General features: G+C 37.8%; 1 protein-coding gene across 7 annotated transcripts in view; it reads right to left on the bottom strand.

Moving 5' to 3' along the window:
* Positions 1–15,685, bottom strand: part of LOC125254062 (cholinesterase-like) — an 83,086-nt gene extending 67,401 nt beyond the window's left edge. For 3 of the 7 annotated variants that reach the window (XR_007181586.1, XM_048168450.1, XM_048168449.1), the window contains exon 1: positions 14,692–15,685. Coding sequence is in view for 3 of the 7 variants with exons in the window: in XM_048168450.1 (XP_048024407.1) it covers positions 14,692–14,702 (11 nt within the window). In the remaining 4 variants the exon portion in view is untranslated. Of the gene's footprint in view, positions 1–14,687 lie in introns of all 7 variants that reach the window. The other 4 variants (XM_048168444.1, XM_048168447.1, XM_048168446.1 and 1 more) reach the window with 4 other exon arrangements.
* Positions 15,686–16,151: the final 466 nt, after the last annotated feature.

Raw genomic sequence — 16,151 nt, 5'->3', positions numbered from 1 at the left:
AAATGTCTATATTAAACTTAAATCGTGTATATTCTGATTAATAAAAAAATCTTCTACACTGATTGAACAAATCAAACAAAAAGAAAGAATGCATTAGAGACCTTTTCCAGTCAACATTTAGAAGATGATAATTTGCCAAAATGTCTTTGAAATATGTCAATTTTATTGCCTCTAAGGTTTTTTTATATATAAATATAAATATACCTTAAGGTCTCAGAAGAAAATAACCAGAGAAAGACTGCAATAGAGATAAAGAGAGGAGCAGGGGTCAAACTACAAAAAGCATGAGATGGCTTGTGGGAGATATATCAGCGAGGCAACTAATGATGGTTTTATCCATCCGACAGCAGCATCATAACACTGGCGCCAGGTTCATGTAAATGGCACGTTTAATGTCAGAAGATCCCCAAAGATCCACAGCACTTTACCCAACCGACAATGCAGAAAGACAACAGCAAATCTCTGGTGTCTGCAGTTTGAATTGAGAAGATAAGACTGTCTCCTTCCCCTTTTCATTTCGTCCCTTTAGACCAAACCTTCAGACAAGTTTGTTTCCCTCTTCACTCATATCTTTGTCTCATCTTGCACACAGTTTATTTATTTATTTATTTAACCTTTGTCAAAGAGAAATCAGACATTTTGGTTGAGTTGTCAGAATCCTCTGAAGCAGATCTCAACGAGACCCAAGAGGAGAGTGCTGTGGGACTTTCGTTGCAGTTCTTAAAACAAGTACCATACCTTTGCAAAGGCCAATCCGAACATTTGGCTTAAAGGGCACCTATTATGCCCCTTTTTACAAGATTTAAAATTAGTCTGTGATGTCCCCAGATTGTGTATGTGAAGTTTTAGCTCAAAACACCCCACAGATAATTTTTTTATAGCATATTAAAATTGCCACTTTTTGGGGCTGAGAAAAAACGTGCCGTTTTAGTGTGTCCCTTTAAATGCAAATGAGCTGCTGCTCCCGGCCTAAGAGGGCGGACAATAATGACTACAGTGCCAGAGAATATGTTGCATGAAGAACAGGTCTGGTTTAGTTTAATTACGGTTATAACTTATGTTGTCATCTTGCTTTTATCCATTATTTGTACAAGCCTGTTGTACCGGACCCTGTCCGAATGATGGCCAGACCTTTACTGATGAGTTTTATGATGTTTATTATACTTCACACAAAAGATGAAGTGTCTTTTCATTATATATATAATATACACACACACACACACACACACACACAAACTTGTATATTATATTCATTCATTACACGCATACTGATATATTTCAAATGTTTGTTTATTTCTTTTAATTTTGATGATTATAACTGACAACTAAGGAAAATCCCAAATTCAGTATTTCAGACAATTAGAATATTGTGAAAAGGTTCAATATTGAAGACACCTGGTGCCACACTCTAATCAGCTAATTAACTTAAAACGCCTGCAAAGGCCTTTAAATGGTCTCTCAGTCTAGTTCTGTAGGCTACACAACCATGGGGAAGACTGCTGACTTGACAGTTGTCCAAACAACGATCATTGACACCTTGCACAAGGAGGGCAAGACACAAAAGGTCATTGCAAAAGAGGCTGGCTGTTCACAGAGCTCTGTGTCCAAGCACATTAATAGAGAGGCTTAGGGAAGGAAAAGATGTGGTAGAAAAAAAAAAAGTGTACAAGCAATAGGGATAACCGCACCCTGGAGGGTTGTGAGGATTGTGAAACACAACCCATTCAAAAATGTGGGGGAGATTCACAAAGAGTGGACTGCAGAGTCAGTGCTTCAAGAACCACTACGCACAGACGTATGCAAGACATGGGTTTCAGCTGTTGCATTCCCTGTGTCAAGCCACTCTTGAACAACAGATAGTGACAGAAGCATCTCGCCTGGGCTAAAGACAAAAAGGACTGGACTGCTGCTGAGTAGTCCAAAGTTATGTTCTCTGATGAAAGTAAATTTTGCATTTCTTTTGGAAATTAGGGTCCCAGAGTCTGGAGGAAGAGAGGAAAGGCACACAATCCACGTTGCTTGAGGTCCAGTGTAAAGTTTCCACAGTCAGTGATGGTTTGGGGTGCCATGTCATCTGCTGGTGTTGATCCACTGTGTTTTCTGAGGTCCAAGGTCAACGCAACCGTATACCAGGAAGTTTTAGAGCACTTCATGCTTCCTGCTGCTGACCAACTTTATGGAGATGCAGATTTCATTTTCCAACAGGACTTGGCACCTGCACACAGTGTCAAAGCTACCAGTACTTGGTTTGAGGACCATGGTATCCCTGTTCTTAATTGGCCAGCAAACTCGCCTGACCTTAACCCCATAGAAAATCTATGGGGTATTGTGAAGAGGAAGATGTGATATGCCAGACCCAACAATGCAGAAGAGCTGAAGGCCACTATCAGAGCAACCTGGGCTCTCATAACACCGGAGCAGTGCCACAGACTGATCGACTCCATGCACGCCGCATTGCTGCAGTAATTCAGGCAAAAGGAGCCCCAACTAAGTATTGAGTGCTGTACATGCTCATACTTTTAATGTTCAGCACCTGTATATAGTCCAAATGCCTTTTCGGGGGCGCTTAATAAACTGGTAAGCTTTATATCCGTAAACCAACTCCGATGAACAATAATAAAGTGCATGCTCTCCCTTTCATTACTTCCACATCCAGTATCGCTCTGGAGACTGTAAGCTGAATCACGAACAGTTGGTACTGATCCATCCTTGAGTAACAACTTAGCAAAACCGGTGTTTTGTACTGTCCCTTTGTATTGACATTCGTTCAAAAATCAGAGTGGCTTAAAATGATTGATAATGAGACATAAACAAATTTAGGTATATGGGGGCGCATTTCCTTCAAGAATAAAAATAATCCACTGCGTCTACAGCGGCTCTGATGTCAGGAGTACATGGAGACTGTTATGTTCACTCTGACATCCAACAACAAAACACCTCAATGGCTTACGAGACATTCCTGTCGCTGCAGCTGCTCCAGCCTGGAGAAAATGGCGGACTGTGTACAACTCGCTCAGGGTGGTATCTATGCTAATATGGTAGAATCCATCAGCAGTCATGGGCATGGCCTGTGCAAAGTGACTTTGTCCAGAATTTGCAAACAGCTTGTTCTGAGATACTGCTTATGATTTACAGGAATTAAAAAAAAAAAAAAAAAAAGGATTGGGTGGATTTTTTTTATCATTATAGGATGGTTGTGTACACATACTACCAACACATACTATGTTCAAACACCATGTAATAGTGAATTTTGCATAATAGGGGCCCTTTAAAGTAAACATGAAATGGCATTTAAAACCCATTTTACTTCCATAGTGTAGGGCCAGATTTGGGAATTGACTGGATCATGACAAATGGCCATTTTATACCAGAATAAATATTTTTTTAAATTTTGATTTCATACTGACATTCAATCCTTGATAGACTATAATTCACTAGTGATAATTCAATCAAACGCTCAATAAAACAGTTCTCAGGCCTTTTTAAACTAAGGTAGCAGTTTAGCTTTATTACTCTGTATGATGATGGTTTAAAAAAATAAATAAATAAATAAATAAATAAATAAACATACCGGGCAAGAATCCATCAGTCTACATATTTTCCTCCTAAATCAATATCAGTTCAGCAAGGGCTGCGGAAGACTCAAAATATCCACCCACAAGCACACATCTTCAACAGACATAGAGTTTACCAAACACTTTTAATAAAGGAAACTCCTATAATATTTCCTGGCGCCACAGCTGTGACGCCTGCTTTTAGTAAAAATAGTTAATTGCGTCATACCAGCGTCTGTTTGTGACTCTCCCACAATCCCTCACCACAAACGCCCCCCTGCCACCACTCTCAAAGGCCTGCTAAACAAGCTATCAGATCAGTGCTGGGCAGTTTTGAATGAGATCAAGTACATTTCTACATTCTGACTCACTCCAATCACACCATCTCCAATTATTCATCTAGATCAGAGTGAGGGGCACACAAACTGGAACAAACTTCCTGAGTGAGTCAGAAGAGTATGATGGGAGATATGCTGCTACACTGTTTATCTTGTGCTTCATAACCTTTTTAGGAAAACATACAGATAGAACTGAGAATCACAATTTTTTTTTCTTTTCTTTTTAATAGAGATCATTATTCTACAGTGGCCCAGTAGTGCACAGAAGAACGAAATTTAAACAACAGTGGAAACAAGCCACAACACAACTGCAGTGGCAACTACAATTCCACAGATTGAACTGGATCGATACTTCACACTCCTCTGGACAAACACTGCTCCCTGTGCCAGCACTTACAATGGGGCCATTAGAAAGTGTGCTGTCGGACAATGCCACTTCTGCCAGTCAGCCTACAAACACTGCCATAAACCACCCAAGATCATGCCATACATTCATGACTCAAATGCTATCAGGCATCACATACTTAATCTGAGACTCACAAAAGTGATCAATTTTCCAACAAGTGATTTAAAATCATTATTATTCACTGAGTTCTGATGATATAATTCTAAAGCCTTCAGAAGGTTCACGGCTCAGTGTTAGTAACTCAGAGAGGACTGTAACTTGCAAAAGGCAAAAAGAATTCAATATCTCAAAATAAACTATGTGGAAAATTATTTGATGAATGAGTAATTTCTAAAAATAAACAGGAAACATCTGTTGCCTTTAAAGTTTGTGTAACTTGTGATAACTGCAATGTAAGATGCTTAGTTTTATAGATAATGGCTTGCTTAGCATAAAATGAAAAGAGATATACAAATTGAGCAGTGATTTAAAAATAAGCTCTGAAAATATATCTGTGCATAACTTTTCCTAGCCTTTAAGAGTTAGTTCACCCAAAAATGAAAATTCTGTCATTTATTACTTACCCTCATGCCGTTCCACACCCGTAAAACCTTCGTTAATCTTCGGAACACAAATTAGGGGTGCTTTCACACCTGCCTCATTTAGTTTGTTGAATCGTACTAGAGTTCCTTATCCTCTTTGGTGCAGTTTGTTTGAGCAGGTGTGAAAGCAGCAATCGCACTCGGGTGCGCACCAACAGCGGACCAAACAAGCGTACCGAGACCTCCTTGAAGATGTGGTCTTGGTACGCTTTCAAATGAACTCTGGAGCGGTTCGGACCCAGTTAACGGACCAACGAACCAAACGACAATTCATAACGGGAAATGTGATGTAAAAAGCGGTAGTGTCTGAGTCTGTACATGAGCACATTATTTCCCATAGTTGAAAACCAACGAGCGTCTCTTCATAATGTTGTGTAATTGCACTTCTCTATGCGAGAATGCTGTCTGAAGCCTTTTTCCCGCTCTGCTTCATTTTAACATTAATATATGGTCTCGACACACTGACACAGCCTACTAGACAACACTGGGATATCCAGTGAGACCGCGTGTGTTTGTATTTGCCGCAGCATTAAATGAATGTAGTATATTTAACAGTGGGAATGACAGCTACATTCATGTAGTGTTTGCGTGTGTCTCAACATTTACAAATACAGACACAATAAGCTCATGAAGCGAACTTGTCAATCATTATTTATGGATGAAGCTGAGAAAACTTTGACCAATAAGAGGACAGTTGTACTCACATGTGACTTCCATAAACGCATTTTGGTACGCTTTGAAATGTTGCTTTGTGAAAGCGAACCGAACCAAGAAGAAAATGCAACACTGTAACAAATTGAATCCCTGTTTCGGAACAAAATAAACAATCCATAGGTGTGAAAACACCCTAAGATATTTTAGTTGAAATTCGATGGCTCCGTGAGGCCTCCATAGGGAGCAATGACACTTCCTCTCTCAAGATCCATAAAGGTACTAAAAACATATCTAAATAGGTTCATGTGAGTACAGTGGTTCAATATTAATATTATAAAACGACAAGAATATTTTTGGAGTGCCAAAAAAAACAAAATTTCAAAACACTGCTTCAGGAAGATTCGGAGCACAAATGAATCAGTGTATCGAATCTGCTGTTCGGAGCGCCAAAGTCACGTGATTTCAGCCGTTGGCAGTTTGACATGCAATCCGAATCATGAGTCGATACACTGATTAATTTGTGCTCCGAATCTTCCTGAAGCAGTGTTTTGAAATCGGCCATCACTAAATAGTCGTTATTTTGTTTGTTTTTTGCGCACCAAAAATATTCTCGTTGCTTTATAATATTAATATTGAACCACTGTGCTCTAGGGCTGTGCTCAGAATATCGATACAACGATACATCGTCATGAACTCCTGACGATGCGCGTATCGATACAGCAGCTGCCGTATCGAGTCTGTCTTGCTTTTAAATCTAGCCAATCACGTGATGTCAATTGACGCTAGCAAGCAATGCAAGCACACATTCACGTTTCTGTGAGCTTTCATTCGTAAATAATCAGCTGTTTTGTCGCGAATGTGAACAGGAAATGCGCTCTCGAACGGAGAAACACGCAATCTCCAAATCATCGATCAAAGCGTGCTAACGTTTTAGGACAGGTCGATGGTATATAAATCATGCCCGAACGTTAGCGTTTGTCAATCAAGCCAAACCGTCCATTTAGAAACCGAGAAATTTGGAGGCCGATCTCTCAGGTTGACGCGCGAGCTGGCTTGACTTAAGTTTTCGTGAGGATATAGTTTATGGACTGTTTTGATTTCGGTAATTACATCTAGAAAGGTAAAAGCAGTGATGACATATATAATAGAGATATCTGAAAGCGAAACGAAAGTGATATTGGCCTCGTCCAGTGGGGAGGACGCACGAGAGGAGACCTGCGCATTTAATTGGTATGTGTAGCTATACTGTAATACTGCATTTACAATGCTTATCAGTGGCATGCACTTTGATCGTGAAAGTGAAAGTGCCCTTTGCGGTCACATCACATCATTTAAATCTTGTTAACATTAGTTAATGCACTGTAAACCAGCATGAACAAACAATCAACAACTGTATTTTTTAATAACTAACATTAACAAAGATGAACTAATACAGTATGTATTGCTCATGGTTAGTTCATGTTAATACATTATCTGATGTGTAATAAATGAACCTTATTGTTAAGTGTGTATTGTAAACTCATGTAGCCCATATTTTGTAGACCACGTTAATAAAAACGTATGTTGTTCTAGAACATATTTTGAGTTGATATCCAAAAAAATCATTTTTACAGATGGAAAAAAAAACAGGCAGTATAGACATTATTATAATATTATAGCCGATATAATTAACCAACTTAGTTTTCTTACAGTCAACTTACTGTTGCAAGTGAAATTAGTCATTGAGCTTTGTTGATATGCTTCAGTGTCACTATAATTGTCAATTCAGTTACTGAGGGAGTGACTTTAAAAGAAGCTTTTTTGTGACAATTTTTTTATATTTAATTTAAATCATTGTTTTTTTTAATGACAAAAACAAAATAGTTTTTCAGTTATCACGACTGTTATAACACTGGTTATTCAATAAACACATATTACTGTTACTAAACTCTGCTCAAAATAAATTTAAATTCTAAATTGAACCATATCGTGATACGTATCGTATCGTGGCTTTAGTATCGTGATGCGTATCGTATCGTGACATTGTTGGTGATACACAGCCCTACTGTGCTCACATGGACTGATTTAAATATGTTTTTAGTACCTTTATGGATCTTGAGAGAGGAAATGTCATTGCTCCCTATGGAGGCCTCACAGAGCCATCGGATTTCAACTAAAATATCTTAATTTGTGTTCCGAAGATTAACGAAGGTTTTACGGGTGTGGAACGGCATGAGGGTAAGTAATAAATTACATCATTTTCATTTTTGGATGAACTAACCCTTTAATACAGTTTTCTTCTGAAAAAAAGACTGAGAATTATTACATTGATATATATATTGTACATTTTAAATTTAAATGCATGAATCTAGTGCATTCTAAGAGCAAAATTAAGTGACTAGATCAATGAAGAAATTTGTTCTCTTGTAAACAATTTTGTGCTCTAAAATTTATAAATGTATTTATTTATTGCTGATGGTTGGGGCACATTAGTCATGTACACAACATATAGTAAGCTAAATTAGAGTTTGTAAGTGGTCAAACATGTAGAGTACACATTTAAACCATTAAAAATATGTAGCAAAAGAGGTTACCTTTGTTGAATTAATTTATTTGTGGGAGACTGTGTCTGTATTTGTGGAACTAATGGTCACTCTTTGATTTGTTAACCAATCCAGAATGCACTAAACACACCACTTCATTATAGATAAAAATAACAAATGAATAAAAATATATAATCATAAGCTGACCAATAAATACATAAGTAAACTAGGTGAGTATATAATTCAGCAGCAAAAAGTATTCTAGCCTAATTCTATGGAATGGCTTCAGATGACTTTGAATATAGTGCACGAAAACTTAATTGGTGCTAGTCTACTTATTTTGCTCTATGACTCCCACTTTTGCCATATAAAGGAGCGCAATTATCAGATGGTAATTTAAATATCGCGTCATATCCGTATTCATATTTTGCGACTGTGGCGGGACCAATTAGAATGTGGCGGGCCGCCACAGTCTAGTCAATGTATGGGAAACACTGATCCATGGCCAGGATATAAAATGTGACATGATTTTAAAAGTGACCTATAACGTCGACAATGCAATACACTTTAGTTTATTTAGTGCTAATAAAATTATTAAAACTATTTGGAGAGAGAGATGTTTAATGTAACAAAATGTCAGTCATCGTGTCATAGCAAAATATAACTAGGCCTAGACTGCTTGTTCTGAGCAGGTGTCAATGAACAGGCTGCAAAACTGTTGGCTAAGTTCAGACACTCATGAAAAACTGATGCTGATTATCTGATTATCTAACAGCAGTCAAGTTGTCATTGTTTGTGTCAAACAAGTTGTGAATTTGTTGTAACATTAAACAGGAGATCATGACTTACTCTGTGCTCAAAGTGATGCTCAGAGCTCCAGTGGTTCTCTCTGTGGGTGAACGAGGATGATGGTGAACAAGGATATGCTTTTTTTTCCATTGGTTGTTGCGTTAAATCTTACCCAGATACAATAGTGCTATTTTCTGATTGGCTATTGTGTAGCCTCTTTCTTTTTTTTTTTTTGATTGGCTGATAAGTGGCAGGTTCGAGACGCGCTTGGTTCCTTCCCGGTTCCAGAGAGAGCGGCGCGGCCAGATACATTTTGGGCGCTGCGGTATATTAAATATATGATAAATTGTTTTTCTGCGTGAGAAATACAATGTGTGGCGGGAGTGCGTGACAAAAGACCGAAATGAGTGACTGTCACGCTCAATGTGTGACACTTGAGAGCCCTGGTAGTGTTTTTAATATGCTTTGACAAACCATGTGCAAATTCATAAGTAAACACCATTGCTGAGTATTTTATGTTTGAAACTGCAGTAAATCAAAGACCGTCTAAAACCCGCGGTTTGAAATCGTTGGTGTTTGTGACGTCAAAGACTGCCTTGTAACCAATCACAACAACGTGCCGGCAGGCTTTAGCATATCATTAACTATGACTTCTCTGAAGCAGGAAAGTCTCGAGAGAAGCCAGGTTATCCCGGTATATATTCTGTTGATATGAAAAAAATTGTGTAGATTTATCAATATAGCGAGCCTATTACGATGTTATGATGAACTATATGCCTTTCTCCACTGATGTTCTGAGTTGTTTAAAGCGTTTGTAAGGATAACATTCAACATTCAAGCTATTTTAAGGCATGAAGAAATTCCTTAAAACTCACCTTTGATCATTTTAGTGATCAAAGATGAGTTTTAAGGGATAAAATAATTGATTACAGGGGGACTTTAATAATTTCAGTTATTTTAAAGCTGCAATATGTAGGTTTTTGCTGCTAGATGTTGCCTATTCAAAACAAAGGCGTAGCCTGATGACGGAATCTTGGGAAATAAATGCTGGGTGGCTTGTGTTGCTAAATGGCATACAATTAAACTTTAAGACATACTGTATGATGGAGAAAATGCTGTATTTTTCAATAACGCAGTGTAACTGCACAGTCATTAGTTCAAACTGGGAAACTTTTTGAAACAATGACGGCGTGAAGAGAAGCAGCGTCGTCGCTGAAGGAGACAGATCTGAAATTATATGGAGAAATGCTCGCTTATATAGCCAGACGCCCCGCCTTTCTGGTGGGCTTTGGCACGCTGCATCGCCATAGCAGTTTATTTTAGGGTCTTTTAACTAGTTGCTTATTAGCATGCATATTACAATAATATTGTCTATTTATTACTTATTAAGCACCTATTAATGCCTTATTTTGCATGACCTTATTCTACATTCTTAATCCTACCCAATACCTATTAATAAGCAGTAAATTAGGAGTTTATTGAGGGAAAAGTCGTAGTTAATAGTTTATATGTGTTCCCTATACTAAAGTGTTACCGAAAGTCTAAAGTGGACTATCAAAATATAGACCAAAACTAAACCAGTAATAACAGGAAAAAAAAAATCAGCTGGCCTTGGACTTGTATGAATCTAATCTTAGAAAACAAGAGTGGCAATTTTAGGTCCCTCACCAGGGACATCATGACTCACGTATCCTGACCCGACCTGACACACTGCCCTTACTACCACATCAGAAAGTGCTACTGCAATGCCTCACGGGTCTGAAGGGGCCAAACCTGGGAACGACATACACTCTATTAGCATACTATTATCTATTCAGAGCAGGGCGAGTGGGCTGGCTGGCAATTAAGCTACGATACGAGAGAACTTCAACCACAGCGTGTGATCTGACCTAATCTCTGGTTTCGTTTGCAGGGCGTTCTCCAGACTCAATGATTTACAACGAGGAGCCAGTAATGAGGAGCTGGACCATGTAATCAGAGCTCTGGAGGGACATGAGAGAAATATAAATGTAATTCGCAAATCCACATGGACGACACTGGCAGATGTCACACTGCCATGTCCTTTACTGAAGCCACGTCATGCTGCAGTTTCACTTTACTGATCTCCTCTGATTTACATTAAGATCATTATCAAATCAATAAATCAGAAGCAACACTGAAAAAAAGTCAAATTTAACCTAGTTAAAGGTAGGGTAGGCGATTTTTTTTTTCCATCAAAAACACATCCTCTTCACATCCTGATAGCAATCAATAATAAAAGTGGTCTAAATATTTAAAAATGTACATATATCATCTCAGGACCAATAAATGTTCATCCAATCATTGCACTCTGAATCCAATGCAGACATCGCGTGTTCTGTAAGGCTATGCAGAATTGCAGACAGACAGTCACTGGATGCCGTGAACAAGTCATCTTTTACAGTTCCTCCTGAATTAAAACAACAAGCCTATGCCGTTTTCACGGCATGTAATTAGTGTTGTCAAAAACACCGCCATATTGTAACTAGTGTCAAAACACCTCCGATAGGCCATTGTGTTCACATGCTCATCAGATAGGTCCGTGATTGGCTACAAAGATCAACACTTCAAAAACACGTCGTAAACAGACATCAATGACACTCTTCACTGAGCACTTACACAGATACACACAGGAGCGTTTGAAAGCATGCGTCTATCAGCAGACCGGTCCTGCTTTCAAGCACTCCCACTCCCACTCCCACTCCCACTCCCACTCCCGCTTTCAAATTCAAACACTTCCATGTGCTTTCAAACACTCCCGTGTTCATTGCGTTGATCATTGTAGCCATTCACAGACATATATGTTGAGCATGTAAACACAATGGCCAACCAGAGGTGTTTACGAATCCGCTCAACACTCAAAGAGTCACATTTTTAATATTTCAGTACAAACTTGGTATCAAAGGTACTTTTGACAACACTAGTTGTAGCTGTTACAAGATGGCAACCTGTGTCTGTGTCAACACTATGAACGCCGAAATTAATCTGCAGCTGTCAAGTGGTACAAGTAAGAGCTCTGTAAGTTGTTTACGGTCATTATTATTGTAATGTCACATGCTTTGAGACAGGAGGTAATTTAAAGGATTAGTTCACTTTCAAATTAAAATTTCCTGATAATTTACTCACCCCCATGTCATCTAAGATGTTCATGTCTGTCTTTCTTCAGTCGAAAAGAAATTAAGGTTTTTGATGAAAACATTCCAGGATTTTTCTCCATATAGTGGACTTCAATGGAGCCCAAATGGTTGAAGGTCAAAATTACAGTTAACAGCGATCCCAGACGAGAAATAAGGGTCTTTTTTTGAGAAACCATCACTCATTTTCTAAAAAAAAAAGTTAAAAAATGTATACATTTTAAATGCTCATCTTGAACTAGCTCTCTTCTTCTTCTTCTCTATTTGAATTCCACCAGTGTAGACACTTCTAATTGTATTAGTGCCCTCCACAGGTCAAAATTTTAACTAAATTGTCATATACAATATGCTAGTGCAAGTATATAACAATTAGTTCAAACTTTAACCTGTGGAGGGCAGTAACACACTTAGAAGTGTCTACGCTGCTGGAATTCAAATAGATAAGAAGAAGAGAGCTAGTTCAAGATGAGCATTTATCATTAAAACATATTAATTTTTTTTATTTTTTTTAGAAAATGAGTGATGGTTTCTCTAGATAAGACCCTTATTTCTTGTCTGGGATCGTGCAGAACATTTTGAAGCTGCAATGAAAATGTAATTTTAACCTTCAAACGTTTGGGCTCCATTGAAGTCCACTATATGGAGAAAAATCCTGGAATGTTTTCATCAAAAACCTTAATTTCTTTTCGACTGAAGAAAGACAGACATGAACATCTTAGATGACATGGGGGTGAGTAAATTATCAGGAAATTTTCATTTGAAAGTGAACTAATCCTTTAACACTGTCTCTTATGATGCTTTGTTGTATCTGCTCTGGCTGTGTTTTGCACGAGGCGTGGCTTTGGAGAGCGCTCTTAAGCGCTCAGCAAGCAAGGCATTTTGACATAATTTTGTATGTATCTGACTTTTAAACGCATTAAGCCATGAAAAAGAAGTCAATTTGGTACTCGAGAGCGATTTGAGAGGTGGCTTTATCAGAGCGCTACTTATGAAGATCAGGGGTGTGCGCTTTTGATGTGAGCACGAAACCTGCGGGAATGGGTAAAATTATGCACAATACAAGCACTATTCAACTAGAGCTAGTTAGACATTAAAGGGTTAGTTCACCCAAAAATGAAAATAATGTCATTTATTACTCACCCTCATGCCGTTACACACCTGTAAGACCTTTGTTAATCTTCGGAACGCAAATTAAGATATTTTTGTTGAAATCTGATGGCTCAGTGAGGCCTGCATAACCAGCAATGACACTTCCTCTCTCAAGATCCATAAATGTACTAAAAACATTTAAAACAGCTTCGGAGCATTATGAATCTTTTGTGTTGAATCAGCGCCAAAGTCACGTGATGTCAGCAGTTTGGCGGTTTGACACACGATCCGAATCATGATTCAACACGAAAGATTCATAACGCTCCGAAGCTTAATGAAGCAGTGTTTTGAAATTGGCCATCACTATATAAGTCGTTATTTTGTTTGTTTTTGGCACACCAAAAATATTCTTGTCGCTTTATAGTATTAATATTGAACTTCTGTATTCACATGAACTAATTTAAACATGTTTAATGGATCTTGAGATAGGAAGTGTCATTGCTGGATTTCAATAAAAATATCTTAATTCCGAAGATGAAGTCTTACGGGTGTGGAACAGCATGAGGGTGAGTAATAAATTACATTATTTTCATTTTTGGATGAACTAACCCTTTAAGTGAGAAGAGGCAGGTGTGTCAATTCGCCGTCAGAGAGAGAAGGGAGCAAGAACGCACAGGAGTATTGGAGCCATTTCAGATATTTCAGTAATCAATACATATAGAGATAACAATATTTTTGACAACACTAAAAGCTATAGTTTGCTGCTCCAAAATTGCCCACCCTACCTTTAAAGTAAACTTTAAACTAGTTACCCAAAACAACTTGAAAAAAATGTCACAGTGATTCAACCTAACAAGAAATTAACATGAGTAGTGTTGTAATCCTAAATTCCCACAAAGATTCTAGCTTAGGCTAGCTACTTCTCTAAACAAAGAAGTTGACAAAAAAAAAAAAGTTAAAGACAAAATAATGTACTTCAACCATATCCATTTAGCATTTTAATATAATATAATATAATATCAATTAATACCTAGAACAACCTAGCAACTGCATAGCAACACACTAAATACCTCTGAAGTGGAAAAAAAGTAAAGCATACATAAACAAACAAACATTTGATAATGGGTTCACTGTATTCCCTTGATGAGAATATGATTACTGGGAGTGGGGGGAGGGGGAGCACTGTATAAATATTACAAAAGGAAATAAGTAAATAAAATATGTTAAAGTTGAGTGTAACAAATATATTTTATATTAACTAGAAATATCCATGACTTAAATTACTTTTTTATTACCTTCAAACTTTAAAATTCCCTAATATGTTTTCTTTGAGTGTAGGAGCACTGTTGGTAATAAGGCTAGCAGAATCAGGTAACAGTCTTAAAATAGTTAAAATAATTGCAGTGCTGCATATTAGGGAATGACATGGTTGAGAATCCAGTGACGCGCCTCAACGAATTCAATGCTAAATCCACGAACGCGGCGTCGCGTAAAAACGCCATGTACTGATCGCAACATTGGGCCAACACTATACAACCCGAACCAGAACCTAAAATCCAGCCTGCGCTGAAACACTCTAAAGCGGTATGTAAACAAACTTACTCACAAATCCGCCATTTAAGATGCAGAAACAAATCACACCACCGCCCAAACGCATTCACGAGCTTGGAAACGGAGACACTTCGCCGGCATAAGGATGCAGTTCCTACCCTTTCAGACGCTTGCCTGTCTGTTCTTCCACAAGCACTTACAGGAGATGTGTTTTGGGTTTTCGCGGTTTACTACCGGCGTCTGATCCACCTCTTGAGCGCAGTACGTTCGGCGAGTCCAACTTCAAGCCTCGCGAGGTTTGGAAATAACTGGATGAGAGATAAGCTAGACATTTAATTACATCTACATTTACATTTAATCATTTAGCAAAGCGTTTTACCCAATCGAATGAGGAATAGAACGACATAAATCATTGCATAAATCAAAGTCAATCAAAGTAGGCACCTGTCATTATGAATTTCTGTTTTAAACTAATAATTCTTGGAGGCCAGATTTAACAACTGAGGATATTGATGATGATGATGATGATGGTGGTAAGTCAGTCCAATCAATCACAGATGGTTCATAAGGAGGTCACTAGGGTTTTGCTTGTTTTTCTTAATCTAGTTTTGCTTAGCTCCTGTTTTCATGTACCCTGGCCTGAGCTGCTGTATTTTGGTTAAAAGCTATGATTTCAGCTGAATTTGTGAGTTTCATTTTGTCACAGACACAGGGGATAAGACACAAATCTGAGTCACTGGCTTGTGGGCTTTGTTCTGTTGCTCATTGTAGCCCATTAGCTCAGTTTTCCCTGCCATATTGGGAAAAAATGCCTAGTTTAGTACTTCAGGTTTAATCTTCATCTACGTCATTTACGTGATATGACTATGTGTGATATGTTCTGTATGGTTTTGGTCTGGATGAATTTGCATTGACATTATTTTATGTGATATTGTATGACATTATATTCAGTGACGTGGTGGACCAATCAAATAAGGCAAAGCCCCCTCTCCAAATTTAACTTGTATTTGATGTTTACATATTTACATGGAACAGAATTTACATTACACAATAAACAAGAAACAATATTATAATTTTTTTTTTTTTTTTTTTATGTTTACTGTTGAAATTAGCTATTAAGATCAAAATTATAATCAAAAACTTTTTGCTTTGTTCTACTAGCTATATATATATATATATATATATATATATATATATATATATATATATATATAAAAATCATTATTAATAGACACTCTTTTAAGACTACAAATCCACTGTAAACACTGCAAGTGTCGGCACTGAAGAGCATCTTTCATTTAATTGACCTTTGAGGTCGCTAAAATACAGCTCATAGACCGATCACCATTTCAAGTTCAATTCGTTTCGGTCATGAGTTACCGTGATGATGTCCGAGTGGGTGAGTTTTTAATTCTGTAATTAATCCATCCATTTTCACCAGTTTGACCCTCTCTTGTGGACTTGTATCCATCTGAATGATTATCTGCTGGTGTCCATTTTTAAAAATGAGGGTTG

Source organism: Megalobrama amblycephala, linkage group LG19 (assembly GCF_018812025.1).
Source record: "Megalobrama amblycephala isolate DHTTF-2021 linkage group LG19, ASM1881202v1, whole genome shotgun sequence".
NCBI classification, from domain to species: domain Eukaryota; kingdom Metazoa; phylum Chordata; class Actinopteri; order Cypriniformes; family Xenocyprididae; genus Megalobrama; species Megalobrama amblycephala.
The sequence above is the reverse complement of the archived record's forward strand: the minus strand, read 5'-3'. Positions and strand labels throughout refer to the sequence as shown.